Source organism: Melozone crissalis, unplaced genomic scaffold, assembly GCF_028551555.1.
Source record: "Melozone crissalis strain CALT ecotype California unplaced genomic scaffold, PUWL_Pcris_2 ptg000042l_1, whole genome shotgun sequence".
NCBI lineage: Eukaryota > Metazoa > Chordata > Aves > Passeriformes > Passerellidae > Melozone > Melozone crissalis.
The window spans coordinates 58,476,008-58,490,309 of record NW_026535820.1 but is presented as its reverse complement, the minus strand read 5'-3'; the positions used below and the strand labels follow the sequence as shown (position 1 = coordinate 58,490,309).

General features: G+C 39.3%; 1 protein-coding gene across 4 annotated transcripts in view; it reads right to left on the bottom strand.

The window, feature by feature from the left end:
* The window catches only part of PHACTR1 (phosphatase and actin regulator 1), a 298,999-nt gene extending 287,711 nt beyond the window's left edge, over positions 1-11,288 (bottom strand). Inside the window, exons 1-2 of one of the 4 annotated variants that reach the window (XM_054285281.1) lie at positions 10,920-11,288; positions 8,734-8,845 (exon numbers count right to left, since the gene is read on the bottom strand). In XM_054285281.1, coding sequence (XP_054141256.1) covers positions 8,734-8,794 — 61 coding nt within the window. In that variant the 5' untranslated portion in view covers positions 8,795-8,845; positions 10,920-11,288. Of the gene's footprint in view, positions 1-8,733; positions 8,846-9,799; positions 10,038-10,058; positions 10,228-10,919 lie in introns of those variants that run through there. The other 3 variants (XM_054285283.1, XM_054285280.1, XM_054285282.1) reach the window with 3 other exon arrangements.
* Between the last annotated feature and the right edge of the window lie 3,014 nt (positions 11,289-14,302).

Here is a 14,302-nt window from a genome sequence, read left to right as displayed (position 1 = left end):
TTCTTGGAGTAATCATTATGTACTACTTTGACAACCATCATTATCTACCCTTTGTGTATATTACCAAAAGGAGTTTTCAAGAATGACTGGAAATTTTAAGTAAACATTGAAAACATTTCAGAGTAGGCTAATAAGTATTAAAACATTTTGCAATAAAAACCTAAGATCAATTCTAGAACTGAAAAGTATAGCTGATGACATTCTGGTATCCACAGAGTGACAGTGAATGTTTATGCCTGCCATGAATATAACTGTACATACTCTTTTCCTAATCCACATCAGTCTTTATTTCAAGAATGACTCGCCATACATTTTTTAGTAAAGCTGTCAATGTATGCCCATTGTGACTCTTGGGTCCATCACAGATAACCCACCAGTATCTCTCACTTCAGCTGCTCTCCATGAACCAGCTCAGTCTCTGGGACATACATTTAGGAGATAGTTTTTCAGGAAAATTAGGAGGTATCCTCTTGAAGGTCTTGGAGCAATGGAATGACATTACAGTACACATTAAGGGACCTGCTTACTCTGCAAATAGATTTAAGACCAGTGTCTAAAAGCTCAATTTAAGGAGCCACTGTAACAGCATGAGGAAGGGAAATAAGTCATTTTGTTAAATTCTTTAATTCTATTTTCATTGTTCCTCATAGGCTTACACTCCAATTGGCTCATTGCGGCAATGTCTAGTCTGGTATTTGTTAGAAAGGGAAAAAGTTGCTTATGAAGAGAAAAATACCTTAAAATGCAACACAAGTGTGTCTTTGGGAGAAGGGAAAGTAAAATATGTAAATTTTTGTATTACAAGTTCAGAGGCATTTTTAACATATAATTTTAATATGTTTAGTTAGATCTATAGCTGGTCACAATTTTTAAATACTCCTTAAAATTACTGAAAATATGAAGGGTGATTACATTTTTTCCTTTAAGATACTTTTCCACATATTTTAATAAAAATGTTAGTAGTAATTTTTGTTTGCCAAGAACTACCTTTATGTTTTGAAGAGTTATAGTTTTGATTTTTTTTTAAGAGCTGTGTTACTTAGAAAAAAAAATTGGAAAAATTTCAGAGGTGAAATAGCATCTTCCTAAAAATTAATTGGAGAAAACATGTAATACTAATTTAGGTTTTTTTCCCCCACTTTTACCAATCAGCCTTCACTAAAATAACTCATTGGTGACACAAGTACCTTGGTCATTTTTGACTCAATAGGGTCTTCACCTAGAAACCCTAATTTGCAGAGTACATTTTGACCTCAAAATGGCAAATCTTTGAAATACGATGATTTTTATCTTAGTACAAGTGAAGTGCTGAAATGTTTCTTGCAGATGTCTAGATGTAGAAAGGCTGTGTTCCTGATGCATAGAATCAAAAGCAACTTCAAATAACACTGAAAGAGCCACAGGGGGGATGCTGGTTTACATCAGAAATCTCAAAGGCTTTTCTGAGGAAAACCTTGTTTCTCAGGCCAAATTTTTAACCACTTTGTAAAATCCCTATAAAAATATTTTAATTGCAGTCCTACTGTTGCTGATTGAATAGGATTCTTCTTCCTTGCTACTTTTTTCTGCTAGAGAAACATATGGGATCTTACTCAGTTCTCCTTCATGCTTCTGTGGAGAGGGCTCACCATGACATAAAATATCTGCCTGTGGATAATGCATGCAGAAATATATTTTTGGCTAAATGGAAGCTTTAAAAATATGAGTTCGGGTACATTTTGATTCATCTAGCACATGATACTCCTTTTGTGCTAAAGAAACATTATTAGGCTGTGAATATTCTTCCTTAAAGACAAACTAGGCAATGGGTTCAATTGAAGGTTTACCAGGAAAAAAAAATCTTTTGGTCTGGTTTAATGCCACTTCACTTTATCAACTGCATTTAAAAGAAGGTGAAAGGACAACATTTGGAGGATTAGATTTGGGAAATGGAGTATGAGTTGCAGGAGAGGCAGAGAGTGGAACATGTGGAGAGGACATAATTTGTCATTTATGAAGAAAGATTTATAGGCTTGTGTCTCCCACATAAACACAGAAGCACATGCATATGGATTGCTCCATGTCTCTAAAGCAAAGCTGTTGAAATCTGTCTTGATGGACTTCAGTAATCTGAAGCAAAGTACATGGATACATCATATTCAACCACAGGCCCAAGGGTTGCAAACAAGAGGACCCATGTGAAAGGATATCCACATTTATGTGCACGTTCGTTCTGCTGGTTTGTGGAATTTGGTTAAAAAGTGTGCACAATACACCTAACTAGCATTTTTTGTACATTTTAGGTGAAACTTGCTTATTTCTCTATGTCCAAAGGCATAGGTTGTTCTGAAATTCTCAATAATGGGGATATGCCAGAATAGGAAGTAGGAAAAGGATTCTAAAAAGGATGAGGAAAAGGTTGATGTTGATCAGTTTCTTAATGTTATTTAAAGGTAGGGACATTTTATTAAGAATGCACATTTGATGTTACTAATTCTTCTGATATTGATGTCAGTCTTAGATCTAGTGATATCACTAGTGATAGATAAAAGAGACCTGGAAGCTATCGTAACTTTGAAAATATGTTAACATATTGGATGAATTAATCACACATTTTGGTGGATAGAGGGACATCCAGAGTGGAATCATTCTGGATTAGGATCTGAGGATTCTGTAGCAATATGTTTTTATAAAACACTGGACCCAATTTAATATGTAAAAGCAGAAGGAAAGTAGCAACGAAGAGTCAGCAGTGATTAAATCAAACATCTAGAATGAATCAGCACTGACTGAATTAAAATAAATGAGCAAAAAATGAAGCACAGTGAAATAAATATTGTGGAAACATAGAGTAACAGAAAAATGTGGAATTAAAACTATACCTGAGAGTACTTTATTAAACATTATCAAGAAGAATGATTTCCTGAAATCTTTTGAGCAATCATGGCCTATGTGTCTATACAAACTTGTTACCCCTGGCAGTATGTATTATATTTTTATTTCTATATTTTTTTACTTTCCATTTTTTATTCATTCTCCTGATGAATGTGAATTAACCAAATAAATTACATGAATGTTGCAACCAATAAAAGCATACCTAATATAAGTCTGTCTGTAACTTATTTATAGGTACAATGGATAGTTAAGATAAACCTGCAAGAGGGTTTTGTTCAATTAAATTAAATATGTGAAGTGTATCTTACCAAATGGCCTAGCAAGCAACTTCAAGGAATGTAGCAGAATCTTCAAAATAATTAACATAGTTAATTTTAATTTTAATTAAATAGTTAATTTTAAGTTGGTGTGCCCTGCTGGTATGAAAGGATATAATGCACAAGGTTATGGGATATAAATGGATGCACAGCTCTCTCACAGGAAATTAGAAAGTATTTTATTGAGTCAGAAGTCATGTGAGAGCTGAACCCAAACTCCCAGCAGGGACCTGAGAGTTGCACTGTGGTGCAAAGGTGGATGCCTGCATCCCAGAGTGGCACCCTGACAGTGCACTGTCAGCCCATGCTGTCAGACTGGCATGCTGTTGCTAGAGGCACCAAGAGAGGGTGAGTCTTGGGCCCATTCCATCAGATCATGCCTGCAGAAAAGTGCCATGTGCTGTCTGTGATGGGCAAATCCCCTTTTATGGCAGTACCTAAAGCCTTCTTTTGCAATGTACTGGGCAGGAATTATTCTTCTCTCTTAGAGTTCATCCAGGTGCTCAGCTCCCCTGGTATACAATGGGAGGGAGGGAGGGGTTCCTCAGTTCTTAATCCAAGGTGATGGAGCCTAGGTGAAAGCCAGGTACCCACAGCTCTGTGTGCATTCTTTGCACAGAGTTTAGTTGGCTGTGGCTCAAGGCAGGCTCTTTGACATGGTACAGATGTTGGAGAGAGTGGTTTAAGAGGCCCTGACCAGCTTTGGAGCTTCTTGAGAGAGAAGCAAGAGGCCTCAAAATCTGCTTTCTCCCTGATTTTGGAGTTACACTTACACTGTGGCCACTGCCCATTTGCTGAGCAAGGCTTCAGCTATGCCTGTGGCTGGCTACATTCCTCACTGATCCACATCCAGACTGCTGACTTCACGTCCTGCTTAGTCTCATGCCTGCCTCATCATCCATGGACTTGTCTGATGGTCTGGACTCCTGACTAAACCTGGTGACTGTCACCAGACGTGCATGGCTTGTGTGCTGCCATGCTTTACCTCTCATAGGTGAGGCTGCTGCCTCTGCCTGTTTTGGTGACTCTGAGTTCATTTTCCCTTACAGAGCTGCTCACTTCTGCTGCTTCTCAGTGCCTGCCTGCTCAGCTCTGTCAAATGTGAAGCCTTTCTTTTCATGCCCAAAAGCATAATTTTTATATAGAACTTCAAGATCAATGATGCCTCTCCAAACCAGGCTACAGCCAAGATGAAATCTTCACATTTACAGCTTTGGATTACAGCTTTACCCATTTTTGGGGAAGTTACTCTCTTTTCTGAATTAGATTCTATCTTGCCATTCCTCTATGCAAACAAATGCCATTAGCACAGGCATCTTCCACTCAATTTCACTGTCTAGGCTTTCATAATCAGTATAGAGGCAAGACTTACATTAATCCAAGGAAGATATCTAAGATTAGGTGAACCCTGCTTTTAAAATGACATTTTTTTCTGATACATGCTAAGCTAGTTAGAACTCTTAGGTAGAAGCATCATCACTGAGGCCACCTAAGGGATAAATGAACTAAATCCTATTCCAGGCCACATTACATACTTTCAGCCCTTGCAGCTGAAAGCCATGATAGATTTGTATTTAGAATACATTTGCAGCCAAGAATAACCAGTATCATCCAGACACTTCAGAAGAAGGCTTTTTTGAAACTGAAAGTCCAGCTTCATGCTTAGATTTCAGATTCAGGCTTTCCAAGGGCAAGAGGCTGGATCCAAAGGATCACAGTCCTTTATTTCCTGTTTCTGATTTGCAGATGCGTCACCAGGCATTACGCACTTGGCAAGGACATCCCACCAGCTCCTAGATTCCAACATACAGTACAGAAGAGACAGTCAGGAGGGCTGCAGAGCTTAGGATATTTCTGGCTTGTGTTTGAAGACTACAGCCAGCTGGCTTCATTTACCAAGTTTTCTAAATCTAGCTAATCCTACTGGCAGATCCAGCTTTTGTGACTTTTCCATCCCTCCTGCTTCACTTTCCTTGAAGGAAACAGGGAACAGCTGTTTGAACAGCAGAACAGCCTGAACGGGCAAGCATTTCTCTGCTCTGTGCTCAGCACATGGAAGTGAGGTGATGGCTGCTCCTGCAGAGGAGAGGATGGGAGAGGTGGCAGCTTGTAAAGTAACACCTCTCTCCTCCTACCCTAAAACAGCAAAGGCAGTTTGCATCTTTCTGCAGGAGCAGGGACAAGGTGTGGGTGTTAGTGCAGGCGGTAAGGTGCAGAGAACTGGTGGGTTAGTTGCTGGAGGATAAAATTCTGTCTCAGTCTATTTGTTGAGGTCAGAGTATCACACATTCAACTCCATAAGACCCCAGGCCAGGCAGAATTTTATGTCATCAGTTGTCAATGACATCATAGCTCTGAGTTCCTTCCCAACATTTTGCAGTCCTATTCCTTCCCTTCTCTTCCACCCACAAGGAATGACTAGAAATGAGAATGAGTGCTTTATAGCTGCCATTTGTAACATTGTCATGTCATTAATGTCAAAACAGTGGAAAGACTTTTTTCTTGATCTGGAGTACTAAAGGGCAGAGACCTTCAAATCTCATAAAAGAGTTGAGTGGGTCATAAACCCCTATTCTACATTGTGTAAACAGAGCACTTTGTAATGCAATAACTAACAATATAACTACATTACTAATAACACATATACTGTTTTCTGATGTTGTTTCTAATTAAATGGCGGAATACTGTAGTCTTCTTTCACTCAGTTCTTATTGCAGTTTTAATGCATATACACATGCTGTTTGATAGTGTGATTTGCTAATAGCGTCATGCTATTTTACCAACATCAAATAGTTACTTGCAATCCCATTAGGCAGATCTGTTGGCAATGCTTTCTTGCAGACCTTTTATTCAGTTCTATACTAGCTACTTGAGCTATGCTATTTATTGCGGATGAGTGCCTCACATTCAGTGTGTTTTGGGGGCGGTTTCAGAAAGTTAAAGCTTAATGCAGTTAGCCTGTTTCTCAGAAGGTAGAGAAGGAAAGAAATATGATGATTTTGCCCATGTTTGGAGATATCATGCCATTACCTCATATGAAAGGGCTTGTTTTTGGAAGACAGCCTTAAAATTTGGCATAAGGTACAAGGGCAACAGGAGTTAGCAGAGCTGTATAGGCAGCATGAATACACACTCAATAGGTTTGAGTTGCTTGTTCTGTACTGGGGGTAAAGTAGCTGAGAGGAAGGGGTTATTTAGAAGTTTGGGGCTAAAGGTAGTCATAAAGGCATTTACTGCAGAAAAGCTTGATCATCATAATTCTTCCAGAGGCTTATTCTTCAGCCTGCTGAAGCAGTCTGTGGCACCTCAGAGAGGCTCAGCGAAAGCCTCCTGAAACTTCTCTCTGCACAGGCCACATTTCATCTCACATCCTACTGCCACTGCAATTGTTCATCTGTTCTTCCCTTCGAGCACCTCTCCCGTTGCCAGGGGGCTGCTGTGTTGCAGCATTTGGGAATGTAAAGCAGAAGCATTGTCTCTTCTGTGCCCTGAGCAATTTCCCTGCTGGCACTCAGCTTGCTGGAGAGCAGCTGACCTCAAGCACAGAAACAGGAAGAGAGGGGAAGTTACTAGAGTTTGGGGAAGAGGCCTCACCTCAAGCATGTAGAGGTAAGAGATGCAAAGGGCAGGAGCTGCGAGAAATGCAGTAAAAAGAGCAATGAGAAAGGCGAAAAGTGGAAGGGGACAGAGCCTAAGTGCAACATGGCTTTTCTGTCAATGTTTCTAGTTGTGGAGGGAGGTAGAGTGTGGGACACTGGTGCACAGGGGAAGAATGTAATTGGTAACTTTCATAAAACATTCCCAAGCAGGGTAACAAAAAATCTCCAAGTCTCAGTGCCAGCTCCTACTTGTTTTGGCCAAGGGATAAAAGTCTACATGACAGATCTAGAGGTCAGCCCCCTGCTGATGAATCCAGTTCTGCATAATGAATTTTTTTCCGTCTTTTGGATTTAATAACTGATCAGTACAAGCATTTCTATATCTGCTAACAATATAATTTCTCCAAGTATGGGTAAGATAGTAATGTTTTTTCAATCTTGCTTGCTTGGATATAGTTATAGCAAAGTTGACCTGCACAACCCTTATGAGTCACCCTGTGCACATGAGTGTAATAGACTTTCATTGCATGATCACATATTCTTTCTTCCACAGTTGCCTCTGTATGTTGCAGTGCAGGGCATTGGGATGCTGTTGATAATTTGCTATAGTTTGTAAAGCAGTGAGATGTATATTCCTGAATTTTAGTTTCTATGGAATAGAAATGGTTTGTTCCCATAGAGATATCACAAAATTGTTATGGTTGGAACTGGAGGTCATCTAGTCCAACCTCTCTGCTCAAAGAGGGTTGAATAACATATTTCAAAATTACTTCTTAGCAACACCCAGGTGTTTGTTGTATTTTAGAGATGGAGAAAAAAAACCCCATCAAAATCACTCATTGCCCTCAGTGGTTTTTCCCTGATTTTGAGGTGCTTAGTATTTGCTTCTCTTGTTCAATGCAGGAAGCTGTGTTGTGACAAGAAAGGCTTTCTACAACTGGTACAGATGGAATTGCATCACAACAACTGAGACAGCAGCTAAGCAACACAGCGTGTGTTAGGCAGCAGCACCTCGGCTGAGCCAGAGGTCAGAGGTGGTACTGCTCCCCATTATCCTGGGATGGTGGCATCCTGTAGGTGGATTACATCTTGCTCTGGGAGAATAGCCTCCAAAGGGAAGTCCAAACTCTGTTGTTGACACTTTGCATTTGATAAGCAACTAATGAAATTAATAGTGGAAGAAAAATGGATCCCATTTTCAAAAAACAGGCAGTATGAAGAAACAAAAATGGCTGATAGAGCTACTTGGCTCTTACCATTTTCTTGAATTTAATATGATGTTTAAAGTTTAAGGGAAAAAACCCTTCTCTCTGAAATTGCAAGTTTTCTCCAAATATAGAGCTGGTGAGAAAAATGTGAACTGACTTTACCAAAAATATCATCTATGTTGTGAACAAGTCTCAACTACATTAAAGCAGTGGATCTTGGTTACCCTTCCCCTCTCACCCTGGTGCTGCTCTGTGGGGGCCAGCATTTCACAGGGGACGGTGAAGACCAGTGAGAGCTGCTCTGTGCAAACCGGGTGGGGGACTGCCTCAGGGCCTTCCCAAACCAGTTTTTCCTGAATAACATCACCTTATGATCGCTGAGAAGAAAGAGGAGGAAGGGAAAGGACACTACAGGCTTACTCAGCAAGCTGCAGGCCATTGCTGTCTCCTCTGTCATGTCCATTTATGTTCTGCAACACCACAACCTGTGTCTTGGCAACTCTTTTTGCTCATGCAGCACATGCAAGAGCTCTCACAGCTCCTACTTATCCTCTGAGAGGGCAGATCAACCCCACCATTACTCTTCCTGTAGTCCCTTTTAAAGCCCATGCATTTTAAAGGCCCTGTGCCCTCTCAACACTTAAGTATGTTGGTCACTGGCCCCTATCTGGCCACATACATTTTAACTGTACCATTAAACTAGTAATTTTCTGAGTCAGTGCCAGAGTTTCTTACCTTGGGCTCCTTGACTGTAAAACAGTCTGTGAGCAGACTCAACATCCAAAAAGTAGTCCATTTTGAAGGTGCTTTGTGTACAATACTCCGGTATGAATGATCAGTCAGATTCCTAGAAAAGATTACAGAGATGTCAGAGAAAAAAGCTGGTGGGTTTCTTTGTGGAAAGTACTGTGTAGGCAGTCACTAAAGTACTTCATCTGGCATATTAGGGTCAAAGTATTTTCAAGTCACTATTCATAGAACTTCATAAGCATCCTTTTCTATTTTAGAATGTTTGGTTCAAAACCTTGTCTAAAGACAAAAAAGAAAAGTGCTACTGCAGTATTAGCAACATTCCTTGTATCTTCCTAGTGCAATCACCTGTATTCTAGACAGTCTCCATTTCTTAAGACACATACTTGGATTCATCTGCCTGTTACATTTGCCCTTAAAAAGAAAATCAGAAAAGCTCAGGACAAGGACCTCCTTTAGCCAGATTCATAGCCAGTGCCTCTAAGTAGGTACTACTATAACAGACTACATTAAAGATTGCGTTCTTGCCACTTATGCCAAAACACTGCACTAGAAAGGAAGACACAATATTCTGGATATTTCACTCCACCTAAATGGACCAGAAGCCAACCTTGCCTTTCCTCTCTCCTCTTGCTGACCAGAAGTAGCAACAGAACATTCCACCATCGGTTTTAAAATATGTGGTAAGAGCAATCATTAAGAAATAGTAGGCTTCTCCTAGCACTGTTTTGTAGCCAAGGTTCATATTTTTGGCATCCTTTCGAATCATAGATCTGCCGAGATCCTGGATTACAACTCTCCAAGCTGTACACTGAATTATGTTTGCCTGAGCCCGGCAGAGTTCCTGGAAAGATATTGTGACCCTTCTCCAGCTTCATTACTACCTTCTGCATTTTATTGTACTTTTAAAAACTCACATTACAAAAACAGGATTTGCAGAAAACACACAACCCCGTTCTCTCACCCACATCACAGTTCACCACAGCATGTAATCATAAGCATGCAAACAACTGTGAACAACATGTATTTTAAGACAGACGGACAAAAATACCTCTAGTCCTTTTCCGTGCAAACCTAACAAAAAGGTTTGAGGCAGGGAGTCTCATTCTTGCTTCAAGTAATTCCTTCAATTTTGCTGTGAAAAGTCAGGAAACTAGGCTTCCAAACCTTTACCTTTTCCCTTTGATTCAGTTCTCATCAATCAACATGCAGTCCTTTTAAAATTCGGAAGTCTGTCCTGATGAGAAAACTTTTACGTTCCACAGCAATTCACTTTACTGTAGCACTCCCAAACCAGAAATGATACTTACTGCAGAGTATCAAGGGCTGTCTGGCAGTGGTGTAAGCTCCAGTAGTTTCAAGGAGGGTTTCTTTGATCTTACTAAATGTCCCCAGTGTAAGCAAACAATTTTGATTGTTTGATTGGAACTCTGATGAATAATGCATAACGTCAACTGGACTTCCTTTATCAGATAAAAATGGCCAGGAGATGTTGTTACTTAGCAACAGGAGGTGACACTACGTTCATCTCCCCCACTCCCCCTCGCCCTTCGTACTAAAAAATTAAGCCCCTGGTTTTGATTTGATAAAAACTTTCCCAAGGAAAAAAAAATCTGTATCAAGTTTCCTTAAGAATTTGTTTTACACGTCGATCTTCCTTGTTGTCGATTCTTCTCAGATTCCAAGATAATTTTAATGTTTCATAATTATTAAATTTAAACATCACATTATGTTTTATCTAATAGTTTCTTTCACTAACTAAAATACCTGCTTACTCCATCATTTACCATAAAGGTAATGAGATTGTTTTGCTATGAATATAATGCAAATAACATCTTGAGAAGAGATTAATTTCTTATCTGGTACTGCTTGTTGGACAAGGCAGACAGAAAAAGCAACATACAAAATGTTCCAGTAATGCTATGAAATATATAGAATATTGAGTAATCTTTCCTATTACAGAATTCCTACTGTAAGGAATTCATTCATTCTTGAAGGAGCTCTAACATCTGATATAAGCATTCTCAAGGAATCGTTGCATTTCTGCTTAAGATACAGCCTTTTACAAAATACACAATGTAGCTTTTTTTAGGAAATGCACATTGACAAAAAGCCAAAGCACTGAAAGATTTTAAAAATAAATAAATAAAATCAGATGCAGAAGTACTTACCAGTGTTACTGACCTCTTTCCATCCTACTGTCATGGATTAAGACTAAGCAAATGCAACCCAGTCTGTGAGGCAGAAAGAACAGCTTCTAATTTTCACTTCAACCTCGAAATCAAGAGTACTGAATAGAGAAAGGTGACGGATCTGCTGTTTTATATTATGATGAAATGAAAGCTCTTAGCACAGATCTGAGTAGAACTGCTTTTTTTTGTACTACATTAGCCTGCTAATTTGAGGAAAGTGAAAGGCTTTGTTTTACTGTCTTTTATCTGTTCTCTTTGCTACCCCCACAATTTAATTTGCATTTAAAATTATTCTTATGTCTCCACTGCATTCCAAGGTATGGAGCATTTTCTAATCACGATGAATGTTCAGTGTGGTTTTTTTGTGCAATGCCACTTTTATTCTGAGCCAGAAACATGGTGAGTAATTATAATTGCCAGCTATTTTCTAGAATGAAATACAGAGTGGTTGTCTGATGCAGTTTTTGATTTTTCCTTCATTTAGCAGTACATTGCAACAAACTACTCAGTCAAAGCATCAGTAAAAATATAAATCAAAGAGCACAGTGTCATGGCATGATAGCTTAAATATGCATATCCATAGACTGTGAAAGCAGAATATGTTTCTACCGAGATCTTTTCAATTATAGTTTGCCTTTTAAAAGTTTAAAAGTGAGCTTGAATAGCTAATAAACTGAAATATAGCAGTTATCTCTTTGTGGCTTACAGCTGATCTAGTTAAGTATTACTGAAGCTGCACATAGTTTGGAATCCTGATCAAGCCAGGCACTAGGGGCTAAGAAGGGCCATTCTATTAAGTTGCATGGGCATCCTTCACAAGAGGATCATGACCCTGATTTTTCCAGCAGGTCTTTGAGAAGTTCCCTAAAGCCTTTTCGGAAGTGAGTAAGAAATTGAAGAAGGTAGTGATAAAATGATCCTTTGATAAATTTAAACTCAGGAGTGCTGGTCAAGAGAAGTGTCAATAAGCAGGCAGACCTAGTCATCTCATTTTTGCGGATATTTTGCTCAAAAGGTCAGATATAAACACCTTCTAAAATCCATTGCCACCAAACATTACTGGTGCTCAAAACTGGGTCTTTTCAGTATCAGAAAACTCTATATCAAGTAGCATAGGATTTTTTGTTTGTTTTTAAGAACAAACCCAAGAAGATGAATAAACCCTCAGAGTACAGGGATTTTTTTGGAGCAAGTTAGAAAGTAAGAATCCCCATGAAGAGATTACTATATGGCTTCCCATTCCTAAGGCTTCTTATATTCTTTTCCAGAGCATCCAGACAGCATCAAAGATAAGGAGAAGCAACATGAACTCCAAGTAGAGTCTGGTATGGCTGTTTCTACAGTGGCACTCCACTAAATATAGTTGGATTGAGTAGGTGTCTCCCTGTGCCACCTTAGTGGTAGATGAGGTTTACCAAACTGTGTTTCTGTTTTCAGAGATGTGACAAACATTTTCATTCCTAAGGACAAATTAAAGCAAAAGCAATCCACAAGAACACTGCAAGCTGCTTTATTTTCATTTTGGAGAGTTGCTAGCACCTCCATCTTTGCATTTTGGAGGGTTTGTATTTGCCATGATGACTATTGAACAGTGGCTGTATAGCTATGGAGTTGTATAGCTGTCCTCCAAGCTGGCCTCTGATAATAGTTGGATCCATTACAGGGGCCAGTTGCCTGTTTAGGCAAGCTGGCTTTCTTTAACATAAAACCAGGAAAAATAATAAAGGCTGGAAGCACAGAGTTTTAGAAGGAAAATGGAAGACAGGAACATCACTCACTCCAAGGATTATGCCTGTTTGCAAGCAATATGGAATACTTTTGGTTTTTCCTCGGGACACAATCTCTCAGTCAGAAGGAAATTGAAAAAAACTACAAGCTTGCAGGCTGGAGAATGTTTAATAGCACCTATCCTTTAGCCTTTGATGTATCCTCCTGATCCTCTTTGCTGTGTCCCTTTCAATATGCATGGTCATCTTCAATCATGACTGGCAAGCAAAGTCATTGAAATCACCAGCAGCCTCTCTACTGACCATTGCAAGATCATCCATCTTGATACCTTCATCCATCTCAGGGATTTAAGTTTATTTTAAATTATAGTGCAGCATTTCTGACAACTGCTAAGAGTTCTTTCCGACTAGGGAGCACTTAGCAACAAGAAAGGTAACAGTGCCTATGTATTTATATGCTTCTGTAACATTCATCATCATGAGGGAAATCCTTGCCTGCCTGATTAGAAAATCTCTAGGATGGTGGTGTGGGCTCAGATTTGACCCACAGTCCAGGAAGAGTGCAGCCCTCAGAAACAGAAATCCAGTTCAGTTGAAAAGCTTACATGTCTAGATCTGTTTTAAACATGATCCCCAGATCAGGCTTCACATACCCCTGAGGCTCAGTGCGAAAGTTGCGCACAACTCTTGTGCTGAAGCATAGGCCACTGAGATGTGTACTCTGACTTGGTTTCCAAAGAACAGCAGAGCATCTCAGAGGACAGGACAGGGAAGGGCAGCAGTAGCCAGAACCGGAAACTGTACTTTCTAGCTCTCTGTTTTTCCTGTGCTTCATCAAGGCCTGAAGCCAAACTTGCAAAACTTCTGCTATTGACTGTTATCAGTATAGATCCCTGTTTAGGGTAACAGGTGAAGTGATTTTGTAACATACACAGGTATCTATATAGGACTAGACAGCGACTGAATGCCTTGTGAGCTAGACCATAATACCAACCAATCAAACTCTGCTAAAGAAATACTTGGAAAAAACCTATCACACTTAGGAAAAATCTGAAGCCAAAATTCCTCATCATGAGCTTTAGTAACCTACTACATCACATTTGACTTTTCCCCAAATTAAAAAAAGAAAGCCAACAAAAAACTCTCCCAAATCTTAAGAGGAACATAATTGAACACTTGGCATTTAAAAGGAGTGAGAAAGGAGTGAGTAGCCTTCTGGTTCTCTAACAGTCAGATACTTGTAGGCATTGGGCTGAGGTTTTTTCCTACCCTGAACTCTACTGAGAATATAACTGTTACTGTAATGACTCAGAGCCTTGAAAAAAGAGTCTGCTGCTGACAAACACTAATATTAACCTGAAAGAAAGTGGGAGAGAGAATGTAATGTGTGACTGAAGAAGTGTAGGCAAGGTGATTATTACAGAGAGTTGTTTCCTGAGGGATACATTCAGAATAAAGGAAGAATATAAAAGTTTAAGCCCCTAAGCTGTGAAGAATGGGCTTTTTTTAATTATAATGATTAGTCTTGTGCTTAGATATGTTAAAAAGAGAGGATTGCTACCAAAATTAGGACACAAATGTGTTCTCTATTTCTTATTTGTAATGCAAGACAGTTATTATGATGCACATAACAAA